At 38.6% G+C, this 17,357-nt stretch overlaps 1 protein-coding gene across 1 annotated transcript in view; it reads right to left on the bottom strand.

Moving 5' to 3' along the window:
* nnt (nicotinamide nucleotide transhydrogenase) overlaps positions 1–12,637 on the bottom strand; it is a 36,293-nt gene extending 23,656 nt beyond the window's left edge. The window contains exons 1-10 of the mRNA XM_059357811.1: positions 12,479–12,637; positions 10,371–10,588; positions 6,511–6,740; positions 5,341–5,558; positions 4,609–4,696; positions 4,395–4,483; positions 3,488–3,675; positions 3,131–3,264; positions 2,848–3,039; positions 863–1,016 (exon numbers count right to left, since the gene is read on the bottom strand). Coding sequence (XP_059213794.1) covers positions 863–1,016; positions 2,848–3,039; positions 3,131–3,264; positions 3,488–3,675; positions 4,395–4,483; positions 4,609–4,696; positions 5,341–5,558; positions 6,511–6,740; positions 10,371–10,524 — 1,447 coding nt within the window. The 5' untranslated portion in view covers positions 10,525–10,588; positions 12,479–12,637. The remainder of the gene's footprint in view (positions 1–862; positions 1,017–2,847; positions 3,040–3,130; positions 3,265–3,487; positions 3,676–4,394; positions 4,484–4,608; positions 4,697–5,340; positions 5,559–6,510; positions 6,741–10,370; positions 10,589–12,478) is intronic.
* Positions 12,638–17,357: the final 4,720 nt, after the last annotated feature.

The raw sequence follows: 17,357 nt of genomic DNA, 5'->3' as shown, positions 1-17,357 counted from the left end.
AAGCTGATTATTAACCTATGCTTCACCTTCTGGTGGACCTTAACCTCCTTCAAGAGCCAATGGAGACCATTTACACGAATAAGGCTTGTAAATGAGCAATGTTTTCAGATAGAGAAGCTTATTATTTCTCTTCTTGCACAGAAAATGTACATTTTAAGTACATTTTCAATTGAGGCTGGATGTGTTCCTTATCCATTGTCAGTAGATGTTGGTCAGCACCGACTCAGTTTGGAGAAACAAGTGGGAGTATTGGCACAGAAGCCAAGCAATGAACTGCTATTTACAGGAGCAGGAGCAAAACATATTTTAGCTACCTAAAAAACAAAAGAACAAGTAGATGGTATATTTTGATTGAATATTTCCACAGCTTTACCTTGCCATGACACAGACCTTTCTGACAGAGAACTGAAGCAGTTATATATTCAAAGCCAACAGAATCCCTTGAAAACATTTACATTTTAGTCACAATAACTTTACATTTATAATAACTTTTTTTTAACCTCTTGTTCTGCGATTTAAATTTGTCAATGGAGTCTGGTGGCTTTGAAGACAGCATAAATAACAGCTTTGGTTCTATGTCAGAAAGGATTGTCTGACAGCAAGGCAAAGGATTGAAAATATTCTGAACAAAGCATACACTAAAACTTATATTTATCTTTTTTTATTTGGTGGCTAAAATATGTTTTGCTAATGCCCCCGTCCATCAGCTGTGCAGGTACTCCTGCCTGTTTCTCTGAATTGCTGACAACCATCTACTGTCAGTGATTCACTGACTATGTAAGTACCTCATACAACCCCACTTCAAAAATCCAAACTATCCCTTTAACCAGAAAATCTAGATTTAATGGCACATTGGACTAACCTCCAGTGTACGCGCCAGCAGTCGTCAGCGTTGCCCTGAAGGGGGAGACTTGAGCAGCCTTCTCTTTCTCCAGGTCCTTGACAGACTTGGGCTTAGGTGGAGCTGCAACGGGCACGTTGTTTGGCTGGGGAGCGGGGAACAGGTTCCTTCCATCCTGGAGGTGACAATAATTAAACAGATGTGAAAAGGAGAAAGGGGAAAAGAGCACAAACAGTTCAATAAATCTTTACAAACCAGCATATTAATGGCTCGGCTTGTAGTTATCTACACTTCATTCCCTGATCTCATCACCTGATGGTGTACAGTGTCCTCTGTTGCATTAGTGAATCTGTGAAACATGAGACTATGCTGTCAAGATCAAAGTAAGCAAACTAATGATCAGTAAGTAATATCTGCATTTCAGCATCATTTATAAGATGCATGGCCATTATTGCTATCAGATATGGGTCAAATTACTATCGAAAATCTATTTATTAAACCCAAAAACACGAACACAGCTTGACTGATTACAGCAAAAGCAATCTTGCCAAAACATAACAAGCACCATGATTTAAGACAAAGAATAAAATGATTGAAAAGCATTCTCTTTCAATTAATACACAACATAAAAACAAACATTTAGTTGAGGATCTAATACTACTCAGGACATTTTACAGTTGAATAATGAACTTGTGCAACTACTAATTTCACACTCACACAGAGAACACAGAAGTGAATGGAGTAGCAGCTGTTTTGGATTGCAATGTGTTTCAACCTTGCTGTTCTTCCTCAGGCAACATCACATGCTCTCTTCTTACGTTTCAGCCGACATGAACACGGATACCAGTGTAACAAATAAAAGCTTTAGATGATTAGTTTGGTGACGCAATGACGGGGAGCTTTCAATGAACTACTTGTTTAGGGATATTTTTGTTTTTTTGGTAACGTGACTCAAAAGTAGGACGGATAAAATCTGAAAATCAAAAGTGATCATAAAATGATGCACATGTTATTTAAAGGTAGAACAGTATTGATGAGTAGAATTAACCATTTACTCATTTACTACTTTATTGTATTTGTTGCAATATAGGAACATTTGAGTAAAGTAATTGGTATAAAAATATAATTTAATAATACTGTGAGAGAAAAATCTATAATGTCGCATAATATTCATTTACAGATTTCAAGGTTAATATTTATTATAAGGAATTCACCTTTTGTTATTACATTTGCATAAGAAAAGCCCTGTAAAATAATAGTCAATTTCCATAAAATAACTTTTTTTTGTTACAGTGCAGTTACAGGTATCCAACTATCATTTTTCTGATAATCTCATTTCTTTTAACTCTTTTAAAACATATGTACTTCAAAGCTTCCTTGTGGTGTTATGACACTTGACACAACAACATTTGACTGATTAAATAACTGAACCGATAAATTTAAAGTCAGGGAGTGAGTGAAAAGCACATTGACATCAGATTGTACATTATTGTTTGTTCTTAGGGTGACATCTAGTGACGTCAAAAGGGACCTGCAGGCCATTCTGAATGATTTCTATAAGACTGCATGGATCCTAGGGTTGTCAAAAGTATTGATACTCAAAAAAGTATCGATACTAAAACGTTGTATCTGGATACAACACTCATTTTCAAAAGTATCGAGTATCTGAAGCTTGTTATCATAGTTGCAGTTTCATTTTGCACAACCGTTTATTATAAATATTAACCTGTGGTTCTGTTCATTTTTACATGTTGCATTTTTCTTGTTAGTAAAAATATTTCTGTTAAATTTGGGGGTCTTCGTTTTTATCCATGTGGTATCGAAAATGGTATCGAGCATCGAATATTTTCCTGATTATCGGTATCAAGTTGAAAATTTTAGTATCGTGACAACCCTAATGGATCCTCAGTGTTTTTCCTGTACATCAGCTGAGAAATGTGTGTCACATCTCAGCTGTACACATACACGCATGTTTGTTCAGCAGCTGTCCACACTAGACGTTGTACCTGCATGACAACGGATCCCCTGACCACATGGTCCATGGTCCCGTAGTCAAACTCTTCCTTGACATCGAGGTAAAAGTTGTCCTTGTCGGCGCTGATGGCCCGCATCAGTTTAGTGATGTTATTGGAATACAGAGTGCTGGATTGAGTCGGCAAGCGGCTGGGCAGGTCTGTGTAGCCAATATGGGTCACTCCCTGAAAAACAAAAAAGAAGGAAAATCATTTTACAAGATTTAAATAAACAATAACCTTTGTCCTTTTGGTTAAGGCCTGTATGTTCACTGACGTTGTGTACTGTAAGCTCTCCAGGTGTTGTGGTCTCAATGTTTCCTCCAGCCTCAGCAGCCAAGTCCACCACCACTGAGCCATCCTTCATGCTCTCTATCATTGGTTTTGTGATCAGGATGGGTGCACGCTTGCCTGCAATGTTACAATGGAAACAGACATTATACATACTTTCCCAAGAAAACTATTGAAACCAACAGAGTAATGGAACAAATGTGAAGCTGTTGTACAATATGTTCTGGTTATTTTTCAATGTTCAATATTCCAGGACCGGTCTTGACTATTTGCCCAGAATACATGTCTGACATTCTGTGATATTCCAAGTCAGTGTTTATGTAGCGTGTGACTCTGTGCATACCAGGGATGAGAGCAGTGGTGATGACAATGTCCACCTCCTGACACTGCTTGGCAAACAGCTTCATCTCTGCCTCAATGAACTCCTTTGACATTTCCTTGGCGTAGCCTCCCTGACCCTCTCCTGACTCCTTGAAGTCCACTTCCAGCGGCTCTGCGCCCAGAGATTTAAACTGCTCCAAAGCTTCAGCTCTGGAAGAGAGAGAGGGGAGAGGTTATTTCTTATAGTCAGGCAGAAGAAAATCCTCTCTGTTACTGTTTGTATTGTTAAAACTGCACACATATGATGGAAATTGATACACTTGACAATGACAATAATCTGTTTGACATTTAAAGTGTTTGCTGCCATCAGGACTGGCATTTTTGCAATCAAATCATGTGTGATTCACGCAATATTAACAAAAATAGGTGGTAACGCTTTAAAATAAGGTCCTTAATAACCATTAATTAACAAGTAATAAGGTATTGTTCTCGCTTTAGATCCGGTAGTTGCAAAAAGCATAGTTAACTTATAATAGATGAGCAATAAAGTATATTTTAATATCAATAAGCAAACAAAATAAGATTAATAAAGGCATGGCAAAGACATAATGGGTGGGTCATGGGTGTTTGTAATGCCATTATTAACACTTATATAAGCTTATAAACACACAATAATGTTAATAAGCATCTTGTAAGGACTTACAAGGGCCTTATTACTTGTTAATTAATGGTTATTACAAGGACCTTAATATAAAGCGTTACCAAATAGGTTTACGGACACAGGGCTGCTTCTATCCAATTGAACAAATCTGATCTCATGAGAAGTTGAGACAAAAAATTATTTCTTTATTCTCCTCAAATACAATTTTTCAAAGCCAGTATTCTTGTCATATGCTATTCAGACGCACAGTATAATATGAAAATCAAACCTGGTGTCAAATCCTCTGACAATGGCTCCCATGGCCCTGGCAGAACCAGCTGCTGCCAAACCGGCCACACCACCTCCAATGATCAGAACCTGTACACATGAACGCGCATGAAATATTTTGAGACGGCCAGTACAGGGATTTAACATGTTATAACTTGAATTCACACTTTGCCAATAAAAGAAACTAAGTACAGAAACACACTCATGCTACACACCTTTGCAGGTGGCACTTTGCCAGCTGCTGTAATTTGTCCAGTGAAAAAGCGTCCAAAGTTGTTTGCTGCCAGAACAACAGCCTTGTATCTGACGGGGGAATAACACAGGGAATGATAGTGTGAGTAACTGAGTGAAAAATCAAGCAATATGGATAAAAGTACTTGTTTAAACTATTGTATAATTAAGAAATTTGAAAATATTCAAATAGACATATTTTTTAATATTCGAACATTCAGGTGAATCTCAAAAAATTAGAATATCTAGAAAAGTTTAATTATGTCAGTAATTCAATTCCAAAAGTGGAAATAACACATTATATAGATCCATTACACACAGAATGAAACATTTCATGTCTTAAATTATTCAATCTCTACTAATTTTAATGATTATGGCTTACCTAAAGAAGACCTAAAATTCAGTGCCCCAAAAAATGTTTAATATTACAAAAGATCAATTTTAAAAAGTATGTTTAATATGGAAATGGGGCTATATGACTTGAACTACTGGAAATGGACTTTTCCATCATATTCTAATGTATTGAGATACACCTGTACATGGAAGTGCGGTATCTCTCTTACTTTGTTCATGGTTAAGATATATATATATATATATATATGCAATTACAGTATCATTGCTAAGTAGATTGCCTGCCTCTTAAAGTTAGACGGTAAAATCCCTTCAGTAAGTAATTCATGGGGACACGACCTCCCTTGAAGTCCCTGTGTGCTTACCCTGCAATGTTTGCCATGGAGCTCAGTGCATCGTAACCCTGTGCGATGGTGACTCGGGGCACCTGGTCCATGGCCAGGACGGTGGCCTTCTTCTGGGACAGCATGTCCATCAGCTCGGGGTTCTGAGCCGGGTAGATGAAGCTGAGTATGGTGGCCGCATCCTTCATCATCTCCACCTCATGGACACCCAGGTCAGGGTTGAAAACGGGAGCACGGACCTGGAAGGAAAGATATAAGTTCTTTATAAGTTTTTTTCTGAAGCATCAGGAGCAGAACATCCAGATTTCAAAACAGTTTCCTTTTTGCACTACACTGCACTGCAAACTCATTTTTATATGTGTTATGTCTATTGTGTTTTATTTATCTGACATTCCAGAGTACAATCACTGTGAGCCAATGCAACGGAATTTGGTTCAATGTTTTATGTATAACTGAATGACAGTAAAGTCTAATAAGTCTAATAAGCTGAAAAGTGAAGCTAAAGTGGAAGTGCCAAAAACTACAGTTCCTGGAATGACTAAATGACCAACTCTACAGCAGAAATAAACATGTTTACAGCCTGGGAAAAAACAGTTTCTTCAAAGCCAATTTCTCTGTTCATGACAACTCTTCGAGGGGTTAATTTTATGTATAACTCACCAGTTTCTAATATATTATGGCTTAAAGTTTCGCATAATTAAGGGCTTGTCTGCACTGTCACACATGGCATGTTTCAGCAACTAGGCTTTATTCAGCACAGCTCCTACCACACTCCACCTCTTTGCTCATTTTTGGATGAGAGAGGAGTTAGGAAGATTCAGACAGAAATACCCATGTTAATTCATTTTGACTCTTCAGAAAGCTGGACATGACCTCTCTGAAGAATATGTCCATATTTTATACAGTCTATGGTAGAATCAGATCAGGACAGGAGGAATATTGGCAGGAAATAAATAAATCTGTACAGATAAAAGGCAGAACCCTAAATCAAATCTTTTCAACCTAGGGAGAGAGTTTGAGTGTGACAGGATGTCCTATTTAGACTTAAAAATAGGCGGACTATGCAATAATCTATCTGCATTAAATCCACTAACCTTACTATATTTACCTCCTCCTCGCTCTCTCTGGTTATTGGTGTACTATTAAACACCCCGCCCCTCATTCCCCCTCCACCTGCCACTAAAATCCTACCTTAACCAGCACATCTGACGCCAAGACATCTTTCGTGTCTTTAATTGTTGCTCCAGCCTGGGTGTATTGTTCATCAGGGAACTTGGAAGGCTCTCCAGCTCCAGACTCCACGACAACGTTAAAGCCCTGCTTGATGAGTGCCTGGACGCCAGCGGGAGAAAGCGCCACGCGACGCTCATTCTGGAAGATTTCTTTGGGTACGCCGACTGTGAGTTGTTTGTAAGGGATACCTGCAGAGACAAGGAGAAACAACACATATACATATTTATTCATAAAATTACAAAAGAGCAGAAAGATTCACAAACAACAGAAAAACACTGTCATTTCGTTGACTGAATGAATCATTGCACCTCTTTCAGCCCTTTCTCTTTCAAAAATCTGAGCACATGATTTAGGGCACACACAATAATTTGAGAAATGTTCTACTACAATCATCACAGAGCACAGAGGAAAATACAGGCAGATACATCTGCAGCTTCAAGGACAATCCCTTCAGAAAATGGAGCATGAGCAGAGTTAAAACTGTGTTTACCATAAATAATGTCTGATATGTGCTATGGCCTTTGCATGCAGACAGACAAGGTCAGCAACAGTCAGAATCTAAAGCCATGTTAGTGGTTATTTGAGGCTCTACTTAGTTTAGCGTGTTAGCATGCAAACATTTGCCTTTATAGCTGTCTGGGTTTGATAGTAATGTCTTTAGTTTTGCAGGTATTTGACCATGAACCAAAGTGATATTTCACCAAAAATGATGTCTGTGTCTAACAAATGTTGTCCCAATTCACCAGGTAGATATGGATATACATTACTGAATAGTTGATAATGATCTGTTATTAGCACAAGAAGAAAAATTCAGGAGATCCCCAAAATGATTGAGATTTGACCTCTGTGTGACCATGAATGACCCATGAAAATGTTATATCAATCTATCCTGTAGTTATTAAGATATTAAAGTCCTGACTAATGTTCAACTAAACACCTCACACTGCTTTCCTTTTAAGCCCCAAGACCAAAATTAACAGCAAAAACTTGAATTAGCTGCATTGTACATCCATGTCTGTCCAAACTCATATGTAGCCATGACAGCAGACAATGCTTGAAATATGTATGTGCTGCAAAGAAGATGCATACCCTAAAAATTTGAGGCTTCACATACATACATCCTCAATCAGGCAGCACAGAGGATCAATACAATCACCACACCTCAAGGTGGGCACCCAGAACTAAATTAATGAAACAGAGTCAAGTGCAAGGTACAGTAGAGATACGATGACAAAGACACCAAACTTTTTCAGCCAGTTCATTCTGTGTCTTTTTTAGTATTCTTACTCAGGTCCAGTGTCCAAGCAACAGGCAGGTCACATGTTGCTCCTATGGAAAATTCCACTGCAGCTCTTTCCCTCTTTCTCCTTGTCTATACATAAACACCCTGCTGTGGTGACCCGTCCTCTAGTAACTTTTGTTTTAGTGTGATCGGCAACTATTTGATGATTGCATTTCTTTAAACCAGGAGTGTTTGTCCCTTTTGTTTGTGCCAACAATGTCAGTACTCAGGTAGCAATCACCTGAAGTGATTAGAGTCAGAGACCTGGGTACACTGCCCTGTGATCATATTACAAAACTGCATTTCAGATTAAGCTCAAATTGTGTAGACACCAGCGGATACACCACCATAACCCTCAAAATACTAGCAGCAACCAAGCATTATCTTGGGTTAGATTCTTGTACTCTTGTATAACAATCTGTAAACTTCTAGATTAATTAAAGCGTGAACAACAACAAAAACAATATTTTTTCATAGTGTGCATCCTGTACTTCTATTCATCCTCTGTCTGAGACACCCCATTGTACGTCCTGTCTATTTAAACCCTCCCTTGACACAATATGAAAACAGACCTCGGTAGGCATTATCTGCTCACCAAGAAGGACAATTTACACTAGAGTCTGACAAACAACAATCTCCTGCACGTCCAAGTTCATAAATCACAGTGTCACTTTGTCCACTTCATCGTTCACAAATTAACACTCTGCCTAAGTCTATAATGTATGTCTATAGGCTCCCTAGAGGTCAAAGAAAAAGCACATCTATATGAAGTAGGCGTGGTGTGTTTCCCTTCTCTACAAGCCTGTAAGCTGATACTTGTGTGTCCAGAATAGTCGCTGCCAGCTGTTACTGGCGCTGGCTGAACTGCAGGAATGTCAGCATGAACCAGGTCACATGCACCCCTTAAACACCCACCTACACATACACAGAGACACCGGCTCAATGTTGAAGCCAGCACATGCAGACATGAGGCACCTGCAGCCAGCTGGGACTGCCCAAGGGCTGCAGTGTCCCAAATGTGACCTTGGGACTGAATGCAAATGCAGGTAGCAACACTGACCTCTAAAACAGACTATAAAAAAGGTTCTGTATGAGGTTCAAGTATGTGCTCTGTCTGCATTTATTCATCATTACTTTGCCTAAACAGGGGGTTACCTACTTCATAATCATTAGAATGAATCAGAAACTAGCAGGCAAAAAAAAAAGAATGAATGGGCAATGCTCTACTCTACAGAACGTTTATATCACAATGACAGATCTGGTTCACCAGCTGCCAAGGCCAACAAAGGACAACAGTCTGAATACGCATACTTGTCTGTCCGCTGTTCCATATAGCAGAAAGTCTAACCTCTGTCAGTGTTTATATAATGAGTATGTTGCCACCTGCAATGTTGCACCTGATACACAAGTACATGAGAATTCACAGACAGGCTGCAGGTGGTGTTGCTTTCATGTTGCTATCAGTAGTAAAACGTGGATCTCAACCTCAACAACTGTTCCTGGTATCCACGAATGAAACCATCTTTATTTGATTTAATTTAATTTACTTTGAGATGAACATAACTTTATATACAGACAGGTCTGTGCCATTCACCTCTGCTGGTGTTAAGTGTGGCTATAAAAAAGGAGCTACATCACAGGAAATGTGGTTATGTAACTGGTCACACATCCACTACATTGCTGCTTTTTCAATGTATTGATGTCTTTATTGACTTTGAGTAACCATGGAAAATCATGTCAACCGGGGAGGCAATTAGGGCTACAACAAACGCATATTCTAATAATCAATAATTAAATTGCTTACCTTGTCCAATAGAGAAGATATATTAATTTTACAATCATATAAATCAGGAAATGAGTAAATCATAACAATTGAGAAGCTGGAATTGGAGAGTGTTGGCACTTTTCATTTTAAAATAGGATTAATAATTATTTTCTGATCAACACAGTTGCAGATTTTTCCTTTCCAGTTCCCTTTGCAGCTTTTGCTCTCAGCTTGCACAGTTGAACACGGAGCACATAAAGTGACACTTGAAATATAAAGGAGTCATGAAACATGCTAATTCTGAACAATAACAGGTCTTAAGTGGTAACTTTCATCCAGGTGAGCAGTCAAAGAAGAACATTTAATTTAATTTCCAATTCCCAGAATTATACTGACCACTCATATACAGCAGCTGTAGAAGCTAGTAGCTGATGCAAATCTCATTAGTTTACAGCTTCCAACCAATGCAGACATGCTGCCAAAAAAAATCAAATGTCCAAGACTTGGCACATTATCAGCAGATTTGATTTTAAATTTTTGATTTGCTCAAAGATGGCTGGAAAATATTTAAACATACCATCACAACCTCTACTGTTTCTATGCATGTTGTACATATAAGATCAATGTTGATATTGACCTTCTGTCGGTGTGTAACACTGTGTTGCCTTTAACTAATGTTGTTTACTGACTTATTTGCACTAATGTGACATCATGCTTTCTGTAAAAGATAACTAATGCCCATGCCAAAAGTATGTGTACAAAGTGTCTTACCTGGACTGGCACATCGTCCGAGAGCTTGATTGGTCCTGAAAAAGCGAAGGCATGTAGATTTGATAGAACTGCTGCTCTGCAGCTTTGCATATGAAACGCCGCTGAACACAGGGGCCGAGCAGCTTGCCGCCACAACACGAAGGAGGCTCGCCATGGTGCACACACACACACCCGACACTCACACACCAGGAGGAGCTCAACAGGACAGGCAGCACCGCCTGAGAGAGAGACAGTTGAGAGATAAGGGCACCAGTAGATAGAGAGGGGAGGGGGGTTATGGGTAAAGAGGTAAGACAGGAGGATGAAAGTGTGAGAAAGAGAGAGGGAAATATCTTTAAGTGTCAATATCTCTTTCCATCATTAGCAACTTTCAATTCAACTGCACAAACTCTCACATTTGAAAAACATGTCATTTAAGAGTTAAACAGACATATGCCCAACCCTGTTCCCATGAATATACAATGTATGCATGTGTTTTTGCAAAAGGTCACATAAAGGAACATTATCAACTGTCTTAAGTATTTGCTCCCATACAGGCATATGTATATTTATGTCACAAGATTAAAAAAAATGTGTAGTTAACACATGAACAAAATCACAGACAACTAAAGCCGCTTCTTTAAATTGCAGCCTATTGAATGACTGAGGCTAGAAACAACATGAGGGACCACATGTTTGTTTAAAGGAGATAATGAAGCGGGGGTTGACTGGGATAACATGGCTGGTTTAGCAGGGCTTAAACTAGAATAGACTGGCAATATATTTGAGTGCACTGAGTAAAGAGACCATTTTAGGTAAAAGGTCAAAAACACACACCTTTCTGTTTGACTAGACTTGACTTGAACTGACTAGCCGGCCATAATCAATCGGTCAAAAAAAAAGTTATCTATATATATTGTCAGTTGCAGCATCAGATGGCAATTGATACCAACAAATTAGCACAAAGACCCAATAAAATCTTATGGTCATCGTAAAAACTATGTGACTCAACTTTGTCCCACTTACACCACTAATGGGTCCTTTAGTGGCAGAACTGACCTATTTGGTAGACTTGTTTAGTGAAAAGATCAATATATATCAATGCATCTATATGTTTCAGTGCCAAGCATGATCATTAAAAGCATGCTGTAGATCTAGTCTGAAAGGTTTGTTTAATTCTTTGAAGAACGTTGTCATTTGTGTCATGTCAGTCATTTCAGAAAAGAGTGAAAGTTAGTCCAAGGTTACAACTAAAAATACTTGTGTTGCACACTCAACATCCAACACCCAAATACATTCAATTTACCATCAACATAAAATGAATGAAAATGATGTTTTTTTTAACAGCAAAATTTACACTGGAAACATTTGGGGTTTTTTTTCACAAATTATATGAGCATTGTGCCAGTAATATAATAAACTGTTTAAAAGACACAATTTTAAAGCAAAAGTACTCTTATTTGCAGGGCAGTCAGGATTAACGCTATTGATTTTTGACATTACAGCCTGGGTGTGTTGTGTTCAGGATCCTTAATTCACGTCAGAAGAACTGAAACTCCCACGTCATCAAAAAGTATCGCAGTCTTAAAAATGAGTCATACAGAGATTCAGCTAACATTTTTGCAAACAGTACAACGCTAGCTCATAAAAACACATAGCTTGAGGACGAACACGGCCTCATATAACATGTTGCTTTGTGTTAAATGTGTAAACTCCTTCCAGACTTGAACGGCTCTCATAAACATCAAGCTAACGGCATCTTTAACATGTATGACCTAATAAACAACCAATATATCGTTTAAATCAGCAGCTTCTATTAAGTGGATTTAATGTGTTATTGGTGCTCAGTGTCTATGCGGTTTCTCTATGAGTCACAAACATAAACATGTGATTATTCTGCAGCCGGCTGCGTCCTGCCACTTCTTTCTTTTTGTCTGCCAAATCCAGCCGGGGTCTAAAGCTAACAAGGGCTAGCTCGCGCTTTAGCTGGCAGCTAATACACATCTGTGTCGTGCATGAAGGCGATGAATGACTCAAAAAGCCCTGTACCCGCGCACAAAGCGAACTGGGAAGAAATGCACAGTGAAAAGTGAAAGTGGGGAAGGTTAGCGGCACACAACTCGACTGACCTTTGCAAATAGTCCTGGCTCTGTGCAGCACAGGCGAACTCTTTGACGACCCGGAAGATGTCTGCTGAGAGCCGAGGCAGACATAGGAATATTATTGGATCATATGAGTGGATGCATCAGAGGATATCCGATTAATTCCTGATGTGCTGCTGTCACTGATGAGGCATGACAAAGACACACGCTACACATTGTGCATGTTGAATGTTACAGTAACAGTACCGTTATATCAATTAACACACATTAATGTTCATAATGTGTATATTTTCATCCATAACGTGGTTGGTTAAGCCATGGTTTGCACTCATGTTTTAAACTATTTATTAAAAGCATAAATGATATCTAGCATCTCTAGATATATAAAGCATGCAAACACATGTGCAATGAAAAAAGAAATCCCGTATAAGCGCATAATCGTGCATTATACGATATCAGAAATGGCGTCCCAAAACTTACTAAAAATGCAACTTCATATTAATCCACGAAGAGGCGCTCTTGTATCACTTTCTATCCACCATAGCTCCCTCTCTTTCTATTTATGCTTAAACGCTTGTTTATGGACACTTCATTTCTGTATATTTTGATGTAGGTACAGTAACAGTTGCATAAGACAATGTTACATTTATTGTAAGTATTTTGTTCACCGAATAATTAATATTAGTAAAGCACATTTCCATCATGAGTGTGCTTTTTCTTTTTAAATAGGTGTCATTTTCTGTTATAATGAAAAAGTGATGTGATCCTTTTTGTGTACAGTGGTATGTCCAGTTCTATTAGAATATTATTGTTACCTGCCGTTAGGTCCTTTATACTATATGAAAAAAAGTCTAGATCTTTATATTGCACAGCATCACTACCCTGCCTTCCTTTTGAACACCTGGCCCTCATTTTGAGACTGTGTGGTGCAGATAATCTTACACCACTGTAGGAGATCCAGTGATTGTTTTGAAATATTTAGTCATTTGGATGATGGTGTGAGGTCACTGGAAAGGGGGCTTTGAATCAAACTATGTGTAATCTAAAGCATCATGTCACAACAGATGTAGGGCTAGTATATCTAAATTGATACTTTCATATATGACGTAACATATTACGTGCATTTTCAGGTTCATACTTTTGTTTTTTATTGGAACGGCTTTAATGTTTTTTTTTTAAAAACACACACACTATACCTTATAGGGTCTGTCTGAATATGCCCCTCTTTAAGCCTTCTTCTCAAACAAGCCCAGTCTGCTCTAATTGGTCAATATTAGGTATTCTGCATCTGCACTCTTAATGTCTCTGCACCATGATTGCACCCAACACTTTCTGCCTATATGTTTATATTTAGCAAAGTACATAGCTGTGACATCTCAACCTTAGAGAAGTCCTTACAGCTTGGAACTTTTTGGATTGAGCATTTTTATATAGCACCTAAACCTGCTTTACAATAAAAAAAGACACCATTAAATAAAAACACATATCCATAAATATTGATATTATGTCCTAAGAATTGGACAATATGATCTACTGTTTCACATTGCTTAATTAAAAGAAGGCAGAGGATTAAAACAAAACTATAAACTGCCCATTATCCAGGATTCCCCCCTGGTTGAACTTTGGTTGGCCCCATAGACTGTATAAATAGGTTGGCCCCTGCAGCCCTCACCTCCTTTCACACTACACAGTTGCTCCAACATGTGCTGCAAGACCACATTTCTCCCCTGAAGGGATGCTTTTTTTAAACCATTTTTTTAGTATGTCATGAATACTTTTCCTTAGTTTCATTGCACCTAAAAATAACAAAAAATAGAATACACTGATTCCACAATCATTGATAAAGTAGAATTACCATTGAGGTTTTAGCTTTTTGGGGCAGCAGGTTTCTTGATATGACTTAAATCTCCAGTGCTGATGTGCTTGTCATGGATAAATCACATCTGTGTTTCTCTGCTGGTGGAGACACATGGACACTAATGGAAAACAAGCACTAAGACAGAACCTGTGTTGACACTATGACAAGGAACAGGAGCAACAACCTCTTTGTTTATCTCATCTTCAACATATCTATTCACGCTGCACTGACGTCCTTCACTCACTGTATGATATATATGCACTGTATACAGTACAGTATATATACTCTCTCTCACACACATACGGATCATCTGGTTCTCTTTACCAGGCTCAGAGTGGAATGCATTGTTGCTACGCCTGGTTTTCATTTCAGCGTTTCACCCTAAAGACAGCTCTTCTAATTGCATTGGCTTTGCTTGAACGTCTTCGGTTTTCTTTGTTTTCTACATTCTCTCTTCATTCCTTCCTCTTCTTCAGTGAAATTTTGAACTACAAATTTAACCAACTTGTGTAATTTTGAGGTCAGGGAGCAGGTGGAAGAGTATTACTAAATGTAACACCACACTGTTTTCAGTCATTTCAAAATGTGTAACACTACCTGTCGCTGTACCTACCTCTGTTTTATAGATGCATATGTTTATCACACATATCCATCTTTTAATCCAAAGACTCTTATCTCACATGAGGCATCTGTGTTTTCTGTTGTTTTGAAAATCAAGGAGAGAATGAAGACCCTTACAACTGTCAAATAATGATGATTGACGATTCAATGTTGAATTTTTGTTCATCAAAGTTCCTCAAAATTTTGACTTATGGAGACTGATGCGGTTTTACATCAAAAAGCAGTAAACAATCAATCCAATCCCTTTTAAATATAATCAGGACTTATCTCTGTCTTGCTGTAAACTTATTCTTTCTTTTTTTTTTGCTTCACATTTGTGATCTGAGGTGCCTCGATTGTTACCTTAGTTACAGAAGTCATTTGAAGAACGCCCCATGAATGTCCAGAGGTGGGTCTTAAGGAGACAGGTGCTGAACTGAAGCTTTCCAGACAGATGGTGAATACAGATATATTGAGACAGACAATATGAAACACTAAAGCACATAAACATGTTCTAGTAGAAACCTGAAATACAAGTATGAACCTGAAGATGAGCATACTGTGTCACCTTTATATGTGATAGAAATATGGTACATTATTTGTGTATGCTAATTTTTATTTTGCACTATTATAATATTACATTTCATCTTTTGCAGACTCAGAAAGCCCTTACCTTGCACAACAGCTGAATTCTCATATTGCCAGATCACATGAAAATCACAGTATCACATAAATCTCTCTTGTCAGGCTTCAAGTGATGCGTTTGTGTCTGCACAACCAGTTGTTGGACCAATCAGCGTCCTGTCTAGAGCTACTGGCAGCTGTGTCTGACAACACCACAAGGTTCAAAACAACAACCTAACCTAAAGTGGTGAGGGTAAATGCTTCAGTATTTTTAGTTATTTAAGATATTCTTCCTTAAAAGAAGAGCAGAGAACACTGAAAGCTTTGCTCTTCTTCTGGATGGTTTTTAGCGTGGACGGTGTGTGACGGTGATAGACAGATGGTTTAAACAATCACCTGCCAATCACCTGCCCTTTTCCAAACAGTTTCCAAAGTTTCACAGATGATTCTGTGTAACAAACCAGCCGGCAGCATCAGGTTAACAAGCCCAGCCTTTGGGACATTTGCGAGTTTAATAGATTACTTACTAAAAGGCTGTACATGTTACAGGTTTGTGGAGCGTTCTGGTCTAATAGCAGCTGTTAAAAGGTATAATCTTGGAGGGAATTTGTAGTTGTTTGTGCATTGATTGATAGATCCAAGCTTTGGTTTAATTGGGTTAAGATTTGAGTTGGTGGAGCTTTCATAATACTGTAGTGGGAGGGATAACTACTTTAGGGTTAACTCGCCTGTTGGCCCATTTGCTTCAACTCTGAACTTCTGTGAACTTTTCTAGACTGCATCGTCTTTTAGCCTGTCTGGGTTATTTACGGTCACGACCACTTTCCTTCATTTGAAAGCGTTAACTCCAGTAGAACAAATGGCTTTAAGCTGCAACTGTTCTCACTCTAATCTCTCACTTTTACTCCCACTTTCTGTCAACACTTTTTTGTACATGTACCTACATGTGTGAGGCAGCCTGCAATAGTCAGTGCCAGTCTTTGATGGAAAGTGACAGATGTTAAAACAAAAAAAACTGTCAAATTCAATCAATCATAACCAGGTGTAATAATGCAAGTAATTTGATCCTTGCAGGGAGATTGTCCCCGGTCAGGATCAGCCTCAAAGCAGCACCCGCGAAGCAGGTATAGTCTCCTGATTAAAGACACAGGGAGGCAGTTTCCCTCACTCCTAATAATGTTGTAGAAAAATGTTTTTGCATGTGAGTGATTGTTTTCCAGTCGATAATGGACACCAAACCAGTCATCTGTGGGACAAAGCAGCACCACACACATGCACATAGAGAGAAGAGAGAGAGACGCAGAGAGAGAGAGAGACAGAGAGAGAGAGAGAGAAACAGGGAAAAAGAAAGATTTTTTTTTGTTGAAGAAAATGCTTTGAAGTCCCAGAAAATTCCAGGAGTTTCCTGTTAACGACCCTGTGTCTATAATGTGAACCAGAAGTGTGTGTGTGTGTGTGTGTGAGGAGAGGGAGGTCTCCCCAGTCAGTCTCTCTCTGCTGGTGAGAGGAGTTACCATCAGCAGTCTTTGCTGTGCTTTTACCTTTGAGATTCCAGCCATATTTGGTCCACCTGTTTTTAAAGGATACAGAATTCTTCAGCCTTTAATCGGGTTTTGAATTTGGACTCACCATTTGGAGATTTCTCCGTTTTATGACTGAGGATGTTGAGCTTTTAAACTCTTAAATTACTTTGAAACAGCTGGAAAATCCATCTTGTTTGTTTTGGATGCAAGCCTGCTGTCTATGACCTGGCACAAATGTATTTTTTAATGAGAGGGGGCTTTGTGAGCTGCTAACCAGTTCCAGCTGATCAACAAATTAACC

This window comes from Centropristis striata, chromosome 19, assembly GCF_030273125.1.
Source record: "Centropristis striata isolate RG_2023a ecotype Rhode Island chromosome 19, C.striata_1.0, whole genome shotgun sequence".
Taxonomy (NCBI): domain Eukaryota; kingdom Metazoa; phylum Chordata; class Actinopteri; order Perciformes; family Serranidae; genus Centropristis; species Centropristis striata.
This window is presented reverse-complemented; position numbering and strand designations above follow the sequence as displayed.